At 36.1% G+C, this 13742-nt stretch overlaps 1 protein-coding gene and 1 long non-coding RNA gene across 2 annotated transcripts in view; one reads left to right on the plus strand and one right to left on the minus strand.

Moving 5' to 3' along the window:
* Nucleotides 1-13742, plus strand: part of LOC121012754 (uncharacterized) — a 128663-nt gene that overhangs the window by 65669 nt on the left and 49252 nt on the right. The gene's annotated exons all lie outside the window — the stretch shown is intronic.
* The window catches only part of LOC121012753 (phospholipid-transporting ATPase IB-like), a 219713-nt gene that overhangs the window by 37918 nt on the left and 168053 nt on the right, over nt 1-13742 (minus strand). Inside the window, 3 exon segments of the mRNA XM_040448069.1 lie at nt 1302-1409; nt 4172-4228; nt 7155-7216. Of these exon segments, the coding sequence (XP_040304003.1) occupies nt 1302-1409; nt 4172-4228; nt 7155-7216 (227 nt within the window).

Here is a 13742-nt window from a genome sequence, read left to right on the forward strand (position 1 = left end):
AAGATCACTGCATTAACTTTGGGCTTTTTTTCTTGCACTACAAGCTAAGAAATGCTCATAGGGAAGGAGCCAGGGTAAAGAAGGAAAGGATGGAAAAGGCTTCCCTTTTTTTCAAGAATCATTCCCTCGAGTATTATCTCTGTTCATTTCTAGCCAGTGTCTTCAAACAATTCTTATATCTTGTTTAGTTTTCAGAGTTGTTTTTGTCAGGTTCATCCAATCCTGGCCACTTGGTCATGGCTAAAACAAGAAGTCTCTTAAAATTCTTATTTCCTGGGAAGTGGGCTGCCATGATCCAGGGGTACAAGGGTCATCTCCCATTTCCACAGAGAAAGACAGGAGTGTGAAGGATGACTTTGTGGTAGACAGACCACTGGGATTGAACCGGACAACTCTGGACCTGTGTTTCTCCATTTGGCAAGTGAACAACTTTGGACCAAGACTACCTCTAGTCCTAACATCATAATTCTGTGATCCATTTTGTAAGCATCATAGGCCTATTCCCCATAATAGGTATAGACAAAGTAGAATTTATAAATATGTAAACAATTGTAACAGTCTAAAAATTATATCACCTCTGAGGTTTAACATAAGTGAAATAAAAGTTTCTAATATTTAGAAGCTGGAGCTTCTGGAGGTCCAAGGAATGTCCATTCTGGTTAAACATTTCAAATAAAAATAGTTTCTTAGTTGCCATACATACCTTATAAAAAGTACCTAATAATTTAAGCATATAGCACATTAACATGAAAAATATAACTACAATATTATCTATTTTAGATGATTGTGATTATACCTTTTATCAGTTAGTTACAAAAAATAACAATTTTGGAAACCATAGCTAAGTAATTTTGAAGTTTGAAGTAATGTGATTTCAATGAAACAATATTATAACTAAAACTTCAACCAGAATTTAGTTGGGTCACCAGCTATTTCTAATTGTATTGATTTCATCTTTTCTTTCCAAATTACTTTGAAAGTAGATAGCAGACTGTTGTTATTTAAAAAAAAAAATTTGTTTTCATGTTTATTTATTTTTGAGACAGAGACAGAGCATGAATGGGGGAGGGGCAGAGAGAGAGGGAGACACAGAATCTGAAACAGGATCCAGCCTCCGAGCTGTCAGCACAGAGCCCAACGCGGGGCTCGAACTCACGGACCGTGAGATCATGACCTGAGCCGAAGTCGGACGCTTAACCGACCGAGCCACCCAGGCGCCCCACAGACTGTTATTATTAACAAACCTAAGTTTTCATGAGGAATGTAAAGCATACTCACCACTGACAGTTAATAGAACTGACCTGTCCTGTCATTTCAGGAGCAACAGGAATGGTGGGCCATAAGAAAGAGTAAATTGCAAAAAACACCAGCCATATAATTATACTTCCCCAAATTGCCAGATGATTAAACTGCAGAAAGAAAAATATTGCAGAAACCCTTCAGCCTTTTCCATTTAAAAGGAAGAAATTATTGAACTCTATCAACGGTCCGGGCCATGTGTTCTCACGTGAAGGAAATGACAGTCTTTTGATTTCTTGACACTTGAGCTTTCCTTTCTAACATCCTTCTCAGAATAAAGTTTGAACAGAATCGAGAGGGGTAAAAATTCGACCTTATCGTATCTGTCCTGCATGAATAATTCTGGGAAGATGGCAGAAGTTGTGATTCTTAGACTGAATGAAACTGGAGGGTTTTCTGTGCATATAAAGTCCCTATGTCAGTCAGATCAAGGTAATCTTGGGTGAAGGATCACTGTCTGTGCCTGGGGCTAGAAACTGCCAAATTCTTAATGGTAAATGATAAGAAGGCAGGTCCTTCTGTTGATCTGATCTGTTGCCTTGTATGATTTGTGTTAGCAGAGGAATTGTAATGACAACGAGTAGGAGACCTGTGCTCTAAACCTGGTCGTACTGGGTACCTCAGAGTTATCATCTATGCATAAATCAGTGATTCGCTAGATGAGATAATTTCTTTTTTTTCAATATATGAAATTTATTGTCATATTGGTTTCCATACAACACACAGTGCTCATCCCAAAAGATGCCCTCTTCAATACCCATCACCCACCCTCCCCTCCCTCCCACCCCCATCAACCCTCAGTTTGTTAGATGAGATAATTTCTTAAGGGTTCAAGTGCTGTCATCCTAGTAGGTACTGCTCATTGCTTAATCCTATCTGAACAAAAAAATATGGAGGGAAAAACCCCAATCTGCTGTTTATTAGAGTATTTATTGTTACTTGTTTATGAGTCACTTTCAAAGGCAGTTTTTTACACTCTTTGGAAATCATCTCTTACTCAAAGGATTTCTCTCTTGTGGTCACGTAGGAGATGATGGAGAAGAGAATCTGCTCAAGAGTGTGAGCTTTAAACTCTTCTAACACTTGAGTGCATTTCCGTGTAACCATTCCCTTAGAGTTGGCATAAACATGAGCTGCAATGTGAGGCATTCTGCGTGGCTTGGATCCCAGGTGGGTTTCTGTCGGGACCATCCCCTGGGGGACAGCAGTAAGCCACCATTGCTGCTCTAAGATATATTCTGTTATCTCTGCCCTGGCTCCTTCTCTGTACCTAAATAGTGGCTTGCAGAACCTTCTTTCCCAGTGAAGAAACACAAGCTCCCTCCTGGACTCTCCACACAGGGCAGAGCAGCCTCTGACCAAACGGGAGAACTAGTCCCTTTTCTTTGCTGCCCTAATCCCCAGGCTCCTTCCTGGCCAACATGTGAGCTGGAGGGCAGGAGCCTGGGAGCTTGTGGGCCAGAAGAGACCTCTGTGTTTTGTTAAGTCTGCTTTGGCCTTGAAACGATGCCGTATTCATAAATGAGATTCACCGTATGTGGACAGTGTAAGGTCATCGTGGATCTAAGAAACATTCATACTGCAGGGAATTTAATAACAATTAAAAGGAGGAATAGAAAATAATTGCTTGTTTATGTTACATTAATGCAGTATAGTACCACATTTACAAGTGGTGTGCCTTATGAATTGCTAATAAAATAATTTTTGTTCGGCACACTTCAGTCCCACCTTTGTGTTGACGTTCAGTTGGGGACAGTAGCAGTGAGAACTGTGTTGATTACACTGGCGCAGAAACTCATGATATGCTACATAATCGTAGCTCTCCAAAAGTGACAGGCCTGTTAAAATTCATTTTCTGTCATAAACTTTTGAGTGCAGCTTGGAAAACAACTTATTTATAGGTGTATATGTACCTACATATAGATTCACTTAAATTACTGATCAGTTTATAAAAACATTCTACGTATCAGAAGTTCCACTTTTAATAATATCCTAGGGAAATTATTACTCGTGTCTGTAAATACACAAGTACATCTGTGTTCATAACAGTACTGATTATATATCATTTACAGTAACGAAGTTAAAAAACAATTATTCTAAAAATATAAATAAGTCTCCAAGTGATAAAATATTATACAGTCATTAAATGAAGTATAAATGTTAAAGATATGGAAAAATGTGGGGCGCCTGGGTGGCGCAGTCGGTTAAGCGTCCGACTTCAGCCAGGTCACGATCTCGCGGTCCGTGAGTTCGAGCCCCGCGTCAGGCTCTGGGCTGATGGCTTGGAGCCTGGAGCCTGTTTCCGATTCTGTGTCTCCCTCTCTCTCTGCCCCTCCCCCGTTCATGCTCTGTCTCTCTCTGTCCCAAAAATAAATAAATGTTGAAAAAAAAAATTTAAAAAAGATATGGAAAAATGTTAAAGATCTAGTGTCTAGTGAAAAAAAGCAAATCATAAACTGTTAGGTACATTAGAATTCTATTTTTATGAAAAATAAATAAAACAAAGACTGAAAAAATAGAAACCAAAATGTCCATGTCATTGACATTGAAACGTATAAGCAATTTTTATTTCTTTCCTTTTCTGTATTCGCTAAATTTTCTATTATAGTTCTGTACTTGGATAATAATAATTAAGGATCTCAATTAATATCATGATAAATTGAATCTATTTAAGATATAAGGCAGGGAAATGAATTTTTAAAAACATTAGATGGCTAACATGCCATCATCAGCTTAAATCATTTCAATATGCAAAACAAAAGAAGGTAAGATATGAAGAACAGAGCAAGATGCTTATTTTCTAAAGTTTAAAAAGTAAATCAACATGCAAACAACTATACTGGATTGAGGAACTACCCTGAAGAATACTCACTTTATTCCAAGATAGTGTCTCTAAACCAGCTTTCAGACAAACAGTAACAACTACATACTGTGCAAAGAGATGGAAAGGGAAAATAGATTGGGAAAATGTATTAAAATTTCCATTAGGGTCCACATCACCCCACTCCCTCCCTGACTCCCCCTACCCCCGACCCCCCTTCTCCATGTCCAGTGGACTCTGGTGCCATAGTTGCTAATTGCTTTACTAGCTTTTAATTAAGGAGAGAATGTATGGCCTCTCAATAAGTGCTTCATATTTAGAAGCCCTTCAACATATGACAAAAGCCATGCTTCTATCATGAGCTCATATTTACATTCTTTATAAATAGAATGGAAGATTTCTTTCTGATTAGAAATCCAAGTGCCATCGATAAAAAGCACAGTTGAACGAGGGAGATTGAAATCGGCTTATTCTTGGCCTTTTGCATTTGGACATATACATACTTTAGAAATAGCTCATCAGGCATCTGGGGCTTTTGATTGGGATTACAGTAAATCTATAAATCAATTTGAGGACAGCTGACTTCCTTTATAGTATTGAATATTCCAATTAATGAGCATGGTATATTTCTCCATTTAGACGTTCTTAATGTTTCCAATCAAGTCTTATAATTTTCCTCAGAAGTCATGGATGTTATTTGTTAGATTTATTCATGTTTTTCCTATTTTTGATACAATGGTAAAATAGTATATAAATTTTTTATTTTCCAAATATTTATTGTTGGTATATTGAAATAGAATTTCTTATTTTTTAAATATTGGCCAATATCCAGCAAGCTGCCAGCCTCTCTTAGTAACTGTAATATTTTATCTGTAGAATTTTTTTGTGTTTTCTGCGTGCACACTTGTGTCATCTATGGTTGGAAACCAGCTTTTCCCCTTTCAACGTCTTGTGCTCCTCCCCTTATCTTACTCCTCCACGATGGCGAAGAAAGGTGGGAAAACCAAGCAACTTTCTTACTTTTCATCTATTCTTAATCTCAAAAAAAAAAAAAAAAAAAGCTTTCAGTGTTCCTTCCATTAAGTATGATTTTGTCACAATGTGGGTTCCTGTGCAGCAATAGACGTGTGATACACTCGGTGTTTAAAGTCCTGCTTTTGAAGCAGACTTTATGTCCACTCTTCTCGCTCTAGACTCAGCATTGCAGCTAGCCTGCATCGTCCCATCTAAGCTTCTCCAAAACCTTAAAGGTGGCAAGGCACTGGCCCCTACCTACCACTCCAAGTTCGTCTTTGCCATTATCCTGAGCCTCCCTTGCCCGCCACACAGTTTGCACTGTGCTTTAGTCCCACTGGCCTTCTTTAATTCCCTGAGAGCATCAAGGCAGACTCTACTTCCCTGGAGGTTTACTCCATTCCTCCAGCAGCTCTGTTTTGGCTTAGTGCTTCCTCCATCTCACTGGCACTGGGAACAGCATGTCAGGAAAGCTGGATCAGCGATGTCACCATGCTGACCCTGCCAACTCTCCCATTTCTCCCCTGACACCTCATTTTGAGGTTTTTGGCATTGGTGCAGTCCCCTCTACTTCTTTGGTTGCTGTGCTGAGTTGATTTTGCCGTAGTTTGTTGTTGCTGGTTTTACTGTATATATTCATTTTTTGTCTTAGGAGGTTGAGATTCCTTTATATCAATTTACTCGGGCATCTTAACAAGGAATATCTTTTATGTTTGTATGCATGCATGTCTATATGTGAGGAGGTCTGAAAAGAAGGAAATTTACTATATGCGTATGTCCAAATAAATAAGAAAATACTACCTAACCTCATTTGATGTTTAGGAAGATATAACACAGAGGTAAAAGCCACGCCCATTATCATGAAGTAATAACGACAACCAGCTAAAGTGAAAAGAGGCAATATGCCAATAAATTGCTTCTTACGTAGAAGAAAACATGAGGAAAAACATGGTTTGTGGTTTTGTTGTTCCAACATGTGTTGTTAAATGAAAAAAAAAAAAACCCAAACATGCAGAGGAATATGTTTCCACTTGCAGACCAAAAGAATAACATACAACATTGTGAATAAGACACAAAACTCAGAAGCCATAAAGAAAAATATCAATACATTTAACTACATAAAACCAACATGCAGAATACATGCATGACAAAAATGGCATGAAAAATAATATGCAAAACTGGAAATACATTTATGTAACAAATATGGGGGAAAAATTAACATCCTTAACACACAAATATCTACTACTAGTAATAAAAAGACCAACAACCCTGTAGGACAAATGGTAAAGTAATTCAACAAACTTTTATACACACACATACAAAAGAAATGAAAGGGTTTTTTTTACTTCATGCAAATATGCTATCCTCAAAGCAAAAACTGCAATAGAATACCATTTTACCTACTAGATCAAAAAGTGTGGTAAGACTACCGCCAGTGGGGGCGGTAAATATGTGGGGTCACCTAGGGAAGTGACAATGAGTCTGGATTGTGTATAGACCTAACTGTGACTCATGTTCTCATGACTGTGTACAACCTTTTTGGGGGATAATTTAGTAATAATTTCCAAGATTCACAGTACTCTCTGATCCAGCCAGTTACACTTCTAGAAATTTATCCTACAGATCTACCTACCCATGGGCATAAAGAATAGACTGCAACACTGTTCATAATGGCAAAAGACCCAGAACAGTCTTTCCACTAATAGGAGACTAGTTAAATACCATCACGCAGGTACGCTGTGTAGTGAAAAAAACAAGATATAAAAGAGCATCTCCCTACTCGTACAAAAGAAGAGAGGATAATATACATTAGGTACATGCATTTCACATTCCTACAAATTACATATGTGTGTGTATATATTCACACACACAACACACATGCATATGCAACCACTGTTCCTCCTTGGAAAAAGTATGGGAGCATGAGGGAGATTTAAAACTTATGGAATTCTTATAATGCTTGAAATTTTCAATTACAAACTTTCTAGAAAAAGCGATTGAATCATATGGGTAATCTTACCGTATAAATGAAATTTCCAAGAAACAAATAGTCTGTAGTGTAACCCCCTTGTAAGACCATATCTGAAAAATGAAAAAGTCATTTATTTATTTTTATAGAGTTTTAAACATAGATTTGAATTTATTTTTACCAAAGGTACCCATATTGGCCACCAAAAATGTTTCTCAATTATTGGTCATATTTCTAAAGTGACAACGATGCTCGCTTCGCCTGTCGTTGGGACACTTTTCCATTTCTCACTCCAAAGATATATTAAGCAACAAATGAATCAATAAATTGTAAGGAGCACATGAATGTGATTATTAAACCTAGTTTCACATGCAAATAAGCCAAATGGGAAACCGAAAGTCCAATCCAATGAGTGACGCTGGAAAACAAGATTGGGGTTTTAAGGATTTTGAAATAACACCTTTGACACTATTCCTTTTCCAGGATTACTAAAATAATAAGCCTAACAGGTAACTTAAATTTACAATGGAATTTCATAGTCTCTTCAATTATTGCTAGGTCTGCTATAACTTATGAATTTCATTCTGTATAAAGAGTCAAAACTATCTCAAGATTAGGATGATTTTTTTCACTTATTTTCACTTTTTATTTTTTTTTATATTTATTTTGAAGAGAGAGAGAGACAGAGCATGAGTGGGGGAGGGGCAGAGAGGAGGAGACGCAGAATCAGAAGCAGGCTCCAGGCTCTGAGCTGTCAGCACAGAGCCCGACGCGGGGCTCGAACCCAGGAACCGCGAGATCATCATTACCTGAGCCGAAGTCGGACGCTTAACCGACTGCGTGGGTCAGGTGCCCCTTATTTTCCCTTTTTAAAATTCTCAAATATATACTGGTGCTTCTGGTCCTGGTTGATATGGAAATATTGGGGTGCAAATCCCTGATCTTAATACCAATTCAGAAGCTCACTCATTCCATTTTCTCCTGATTAAGAACTCACTAAAAATACACAAGGCTCATACCCTTTCTTAAAATTATCTGCAGTGGAATATTAGGGCATCTCATTGACAGAACCTATAGGTAAATATGTGGGGTCACCTAGGGAAGTGACAATGAGTCTGGATTGTGTATAGACCTAACTTGGTGAGTTTTATTGGGAACGGGGTGACAGTATAGATGAGAACAATCTTGTAACTGCCTAGAAACAGGGAGAAAACTGCAAAAAAAGGGGAAAAAAGGCCATATTGACTTATGTTGTCCAACTGCATATTCACAAAGGGAAAAGAGAAGGGAAGCTTTGTTGGGTCACCAGGGAAACTTCCACTGTGCACATGGTGATGTGAAACAGAGATTCTTTTCCTTCTGGATACTGTACAAAATCAGTGATGCAAATAGAGAAAACCTCCACAGAATCTTTGTCGGGGTAACTAGGAGACAAAAACAAAATCCACAATCTCAGAAAGCTAATTAGGGTTTCAAAGCAGCTAAGGTGAGCGCAGAAGCTGTGCTCGGTAAGTGATAGTAAAAGCTCCAGGGAAGAGCAAATTCCAAGCTGGCTGAGGGCAGCAGACCTCAGAAAATATCGGCAAAAATACTCTCCTTGAAAGAAACTTCTTTCAGTAGCCGGGAAAGAAAAATCTGGTTTCTTGAGGAATAATACAAAAGTAGCAGGCACAGCATCAATCAAAAGAGACTGTAGGGAAAAAGGCAGGATATTCTATTCTACGTGATTTATATGGTTATTATCTACTATACTATACTGTACATCTGTGTAATGTATAAAATGTTTGAAAATGGTTTGAAAGCAAATAAATAGAAGATCAGCAAAACTTATTAGATGATGTATACTCACCAAGGAATTTTGGGGAAAAAAAACTATTTTACCCAGCTAACAAAGAAATGATTGGAGAAGCCAGAGCAAAAAAGGCTCGTTGTGAGCATTTGATATGTTAATTGTAGAATTAAAATGAAGAAAGCAAAACCAAAAACAAACATAGTGTTAGAATAATCAATATGATTGTAGTTATTCAGCGCCCAGACAATGTGGAAATGATGATAATTCATACAATATCTGAGGGCGTATGTGAATGAGATGGGAAGTAGAGTAAGTTTGCAGATTGTCTCAACTATAATTAGGAGTCAAATAAGAACATTCAAAGCTAACAATCAAGTAATGGAATTATAAGTTCATATAAAGTGTAAGGAGATAATGGGATGCTAGAGGAAAGGGAAGGGAAATGGATGGATGGGAAACAAAATTTTTTCATACTTGGAAACAAATGGATTTGTCCAAAGAAAGAGAGCAATGTCTATTAAACTTACAATAAAAATAAGCATAAGAACAAAAATCCAAACCTTCCTGAATACCAGAAGACGATACACAAGGAACTCACAAAGAAATCCAACCGCATAAAGATTAGAAAAAATATATTAAAACAGGAAATGTGAAGTCTAATGAGATATTGCAAAGAAAACCTATTTTTTTGAAAAAAAAAACTACTCTCTGATTATATCTCAAGAACAAAACAGTTCTATACTGTATACAAGCAACAGGCCTTAAAAAAAAAGTAATTCATAAAGTTTGAAAAGCAAATTACAGGAAAGGAAAATACAAATTAAAAGCATAAAACATGGTATTAATATTAAGAAATTGAGGGTGAAGAGAATTAAACAAGCACTTTATAATGCCAAATGGTACAAATTGCAATGAATGTGAAACAACTTGGAGTAGTGGAAGAACAAATAACATTTCTAAACCATAAACTATGAGAAATTAAAAGGGAAACAAATATTTTAGTAGGAGAAGACTTTCACTCACCTTTCTCAGTACATGACAGACCAGTGACAAGAAAATTAGCAAGACCAGGACTCTACCTGCCACCCATAAAGAAGTAACAGTACTTTTCCTCTTGCTATAGTCAATTAGATAATTGGATGGGGGGCACCTGGTGGCTCATTCGGTTAAGCGTCCAACTCTTGATTTTGGCTCAGGTCATGGTCTCATAGTCATGAGATGGAGCCCTGCTTTGGGCTCTGCACTAAGCATAGAGCCTGCTTGGGATTCTCTCTCTGTCTCTCTCTGTCTCTTTCTCTCTGTCTCTGTCTCTGACTCTCTTTCTCCCTCTGCCCCCTCCCCTGATTATGTATGCGCTCTCTTTCCAAAGAAAGAAAGAAAGAAAGAGAGAAAGAAAGAAAGAAAGAAAGAAAGAAAGAAAGAAAGAGAGAGAATTGGACGAAACATATGAAATAATTTCTTCATACATTGGGTAAAAAGCAGCACCGGACTGTGATCCCTGAGAGAAGGGTAAAGAGACCCACTACTGCCCTTGCTTCATACCTGGAGGCAATTTCTGGTCTGTGCAGGGAGGAAGAGCCCAAAGATGGGTCAACACTTTGGCTAAGTTATGAGACAGAGATTGGACCTCAGAGAGGTGGCTGGAATTTGTAGAAATGAACACTGGAAATGAGGGAACTATGCAGAGAACGAGCTCCAGAAATTCTCTGGCTGAATGCCAATCTGTATATGTGTACTGGGAAATTTCACAAGGCCACCAACGAGCAGTTACTGTGGGAAACCAAGTTACCACAGAACTGCGAGTCAAAACTTGCCAGATCTAATATAGAGCTAGAAATTACTCTTATTTCCATGGGTCAAAGTAAAGAGACCTTATTCAATATATGAAGCATTCAGTAGACACCCAAGAAGAGATAACCCTTGTATAGGAACTAAATTACTTCTTAAGTAAAAGATACTCTAGACTCACTTGAAGAAGAAGAAAAACAAATCTTAGAACGATCAAACTATTCATAGGGAATGTAACTTCCTGTAAAACCAAAGTCCAAGTATTTAAATGTATACAACAGAAAACATTCAACAGCATAAAATTCACAATGTCCAGCACCCATTATAAAATTGCGGTCTATGAAGAAGCAAAACTTTGAACCATAGCCAGGAGAAAATCGGCCATAGAATCAATAGAAAAAAAACAGATACTGCAGTGAATTAGCAGAAAAATCTTTAAGATAGCTATTACAATTACACTCAGTCATGTGAAAGAAAGCAATGAGAGAAAGATGTAAAGAAGAACTAATTAATATTTCTAAAGATGAAGAGTATTAACACATGAAGGGAAAATGTCACTGAATTATTATTAACCTCAGAGAGGCGGCTAAATAAAAGACCCAGTGAACTTGGGCACGGCAAAAGAAACCAAAAATGAACCAAAGAGAGAACAAAGATGGTATAAATGAACAGAGATGTGGGAAATATCAAGAGTTCCAATAGATGTGTGGTTGAAGTCCCAGAAAAAAAGGAAAGAGTGAGAGAAAAATATGTATAAAAAGAAATGATCAAATTTTTCCCTATTTGACGGAATCTATAAATCAACAGACCCCAAGAGCAATCTCAAGAAGGATAAATGCAAATAAAACAACACCAAAACATGTCAGTATCAAATTGCTGACAATCAGCAATGAAGAGAAAAATCTGTAGACTACACAAAAATAGAAAACATAATACATGAAGAGAAACAAATAGGAAAAATATCAGACTTCCCAATGAAATAGTGCAAATCAGAAGACAGCAAACATTTTTCAAGTGTTGAAGAAAATAAACTTCCAATCTAGAATTCTGTACACAGAAAAATTTTTTTCAGAGTTGAAGGCAAAAGTATTTTGAGAAATAAAATTTGAAAGAATATCCATTTCCTTTAAATTTAAAAAGAATTTAAATTATCTTTAGATGCTTATGTTAGAAAAGGAGGTTACAAAATCAATGACCTAATCTTCCAACTTCAACAAGTTGGAAAGGAGCAGATTAAATCTCAGTTAAATAGAAGGGAAAGGAATAGTAAAAGTAGAAATTAATACAATAGGAAAAAGACAAACAGTATATAAAATCAGTGAGACCAAAGTTGGTCTTTTGAAACTATCTATAAAGTTATCTAGGTGCACTGATCACCACAAAAAAAGAGAATTCAAAATTACCAATGTCAGTAATGAAAGAGAGAATTATCAGTAGTTATCAGTATGGGTATCACACATAATAAGGGAATACTATAAACAAATGTATGTCGATAAAGGTGACAACTTGGATGAAAATTTAAAATTCCTTGAAAGATACAAATTAACAAAATAGATTCAATAAAAAAAAAACCCTGACCATCCTTATATTTAATAATAAGATTAACTTCATAATTAAAAACTTTCCCGGGACTTCATCACTAAATTCTCTCAAATATTTATGGAAGAAATAATGCTAATCTTAAACTTTTTCAGAAAATAGAGACAAGGGAAACACTGCCCAAATCAAGAAGCAAGAACTACGCTGATTCAAAATCCAGACCAAGAATATTATGGGTTAAGTCAGACAAATATCTCTCATAAACTTAAGTACAAAATCCTTAGCAAATATAAACAAATCAAATCTGAAAATAATCACCTTAAGAGATGCATTTAAAAATAATTTGATCAAATCCAAAATCTGTTCACAATAAACAGCTTCAGCAAACTAGAAATTAAAAGAAACTTCCTCAACATGCTAATGGACATCTATGGAAAAGCTAATATCATAATTAATGGTAAAAGGAATTTTTCTTCTTAATATTAGGGAAAAAAACAAACATGTCCACACCTACCACTTCTGTTTAAAATTGTTTTGAAGGTCATAGAGTGTGCATTAGTGCAAGAAGAAAGGAAAGGAAAAGAAGAAATAAACCTCTCTTTATTCACAATGTGGTATGTATAGAAAATACTAAAAAGGCAAAAAGCAGTTACTAGGAAAATTAGTGAATTTAGCAAGATCACAGGGTGCAAGTTATTGTAAGAAATAAAATGTATTTCTATATGGTAACAATGAAAAGTTGGAAAATAAGACATAAAAATACCACTTACAGTAGCATCCAAAACTTGCATAGTGATGGATAAGTTTAACAAAAGATGTGCAAAGACTGTACATTAAAAACTACAACAAATTCCTAGGAGAAATTAAAGACAACTTAAATCATTGGAGAGATATACTATGTTCATGAACTTGAAAACTTGATAATGTTAAGATGTCATTTCTCCTGAAGGTAATCTATAGACTAAATTGCAATCCAAATCTCCGTATTTTTAATTAGAATTTCAACTGATTTTAACAATTTTTATTGAGATTCAAAGGACTTAGAATAGCCAGAAATTTTTCAGAGAAGTTATATTACCTGGGTCAGGATTTAAATATGAAGTATAATTATCAAGACAATATGGTCTAAGAATAGATTTATGTCAGTGAAACATAGAGATTCCAGATACAGATCCATTCATGCAGCTTCAAAGATGCCAACATAATTCCATGGGAAAAGCACAATCTTTTCAACAAAAGGTGCTGGAACAACTGGCCATCAATAGGCAAAAGATAAATCTCAACTCTTACATCAATCCATAGACAAAAATTGAGATCAGAAAACTGAAAAACAAACTTCTAAAAGAAAACAGTATTAAGTCTTTGTAATCTTGCGGTGGGCAAAGGTTTCTTAGGATAAAAACAAAAAAAAACACAGACCATAAAAATGTTTGATAAATTGGACCTAAATTTAAAACTTCTGACTTTAACAATATTAAGAAAATTAATCAAGCCATAGATTAAGGTATAAAATTCCAGTG

The sequence above is a fragment of the Herpailurus yagouaroundi genome, unplaced genomic scaffold (assembly GCF_014898765.1).
Source record: "Herpailurus yagouaroundi ecotype Mexico unplaced genomic scaffold, PumYag 197, whole genome shotgun sequence".
In the NCBI taxonomy this organism is placed as follows: Eukaryota; Metazoa; Chordata; class Mammalia; order Carnivora; family Felidae; genus Herpailurus; species Herpailurus yagouaroundi.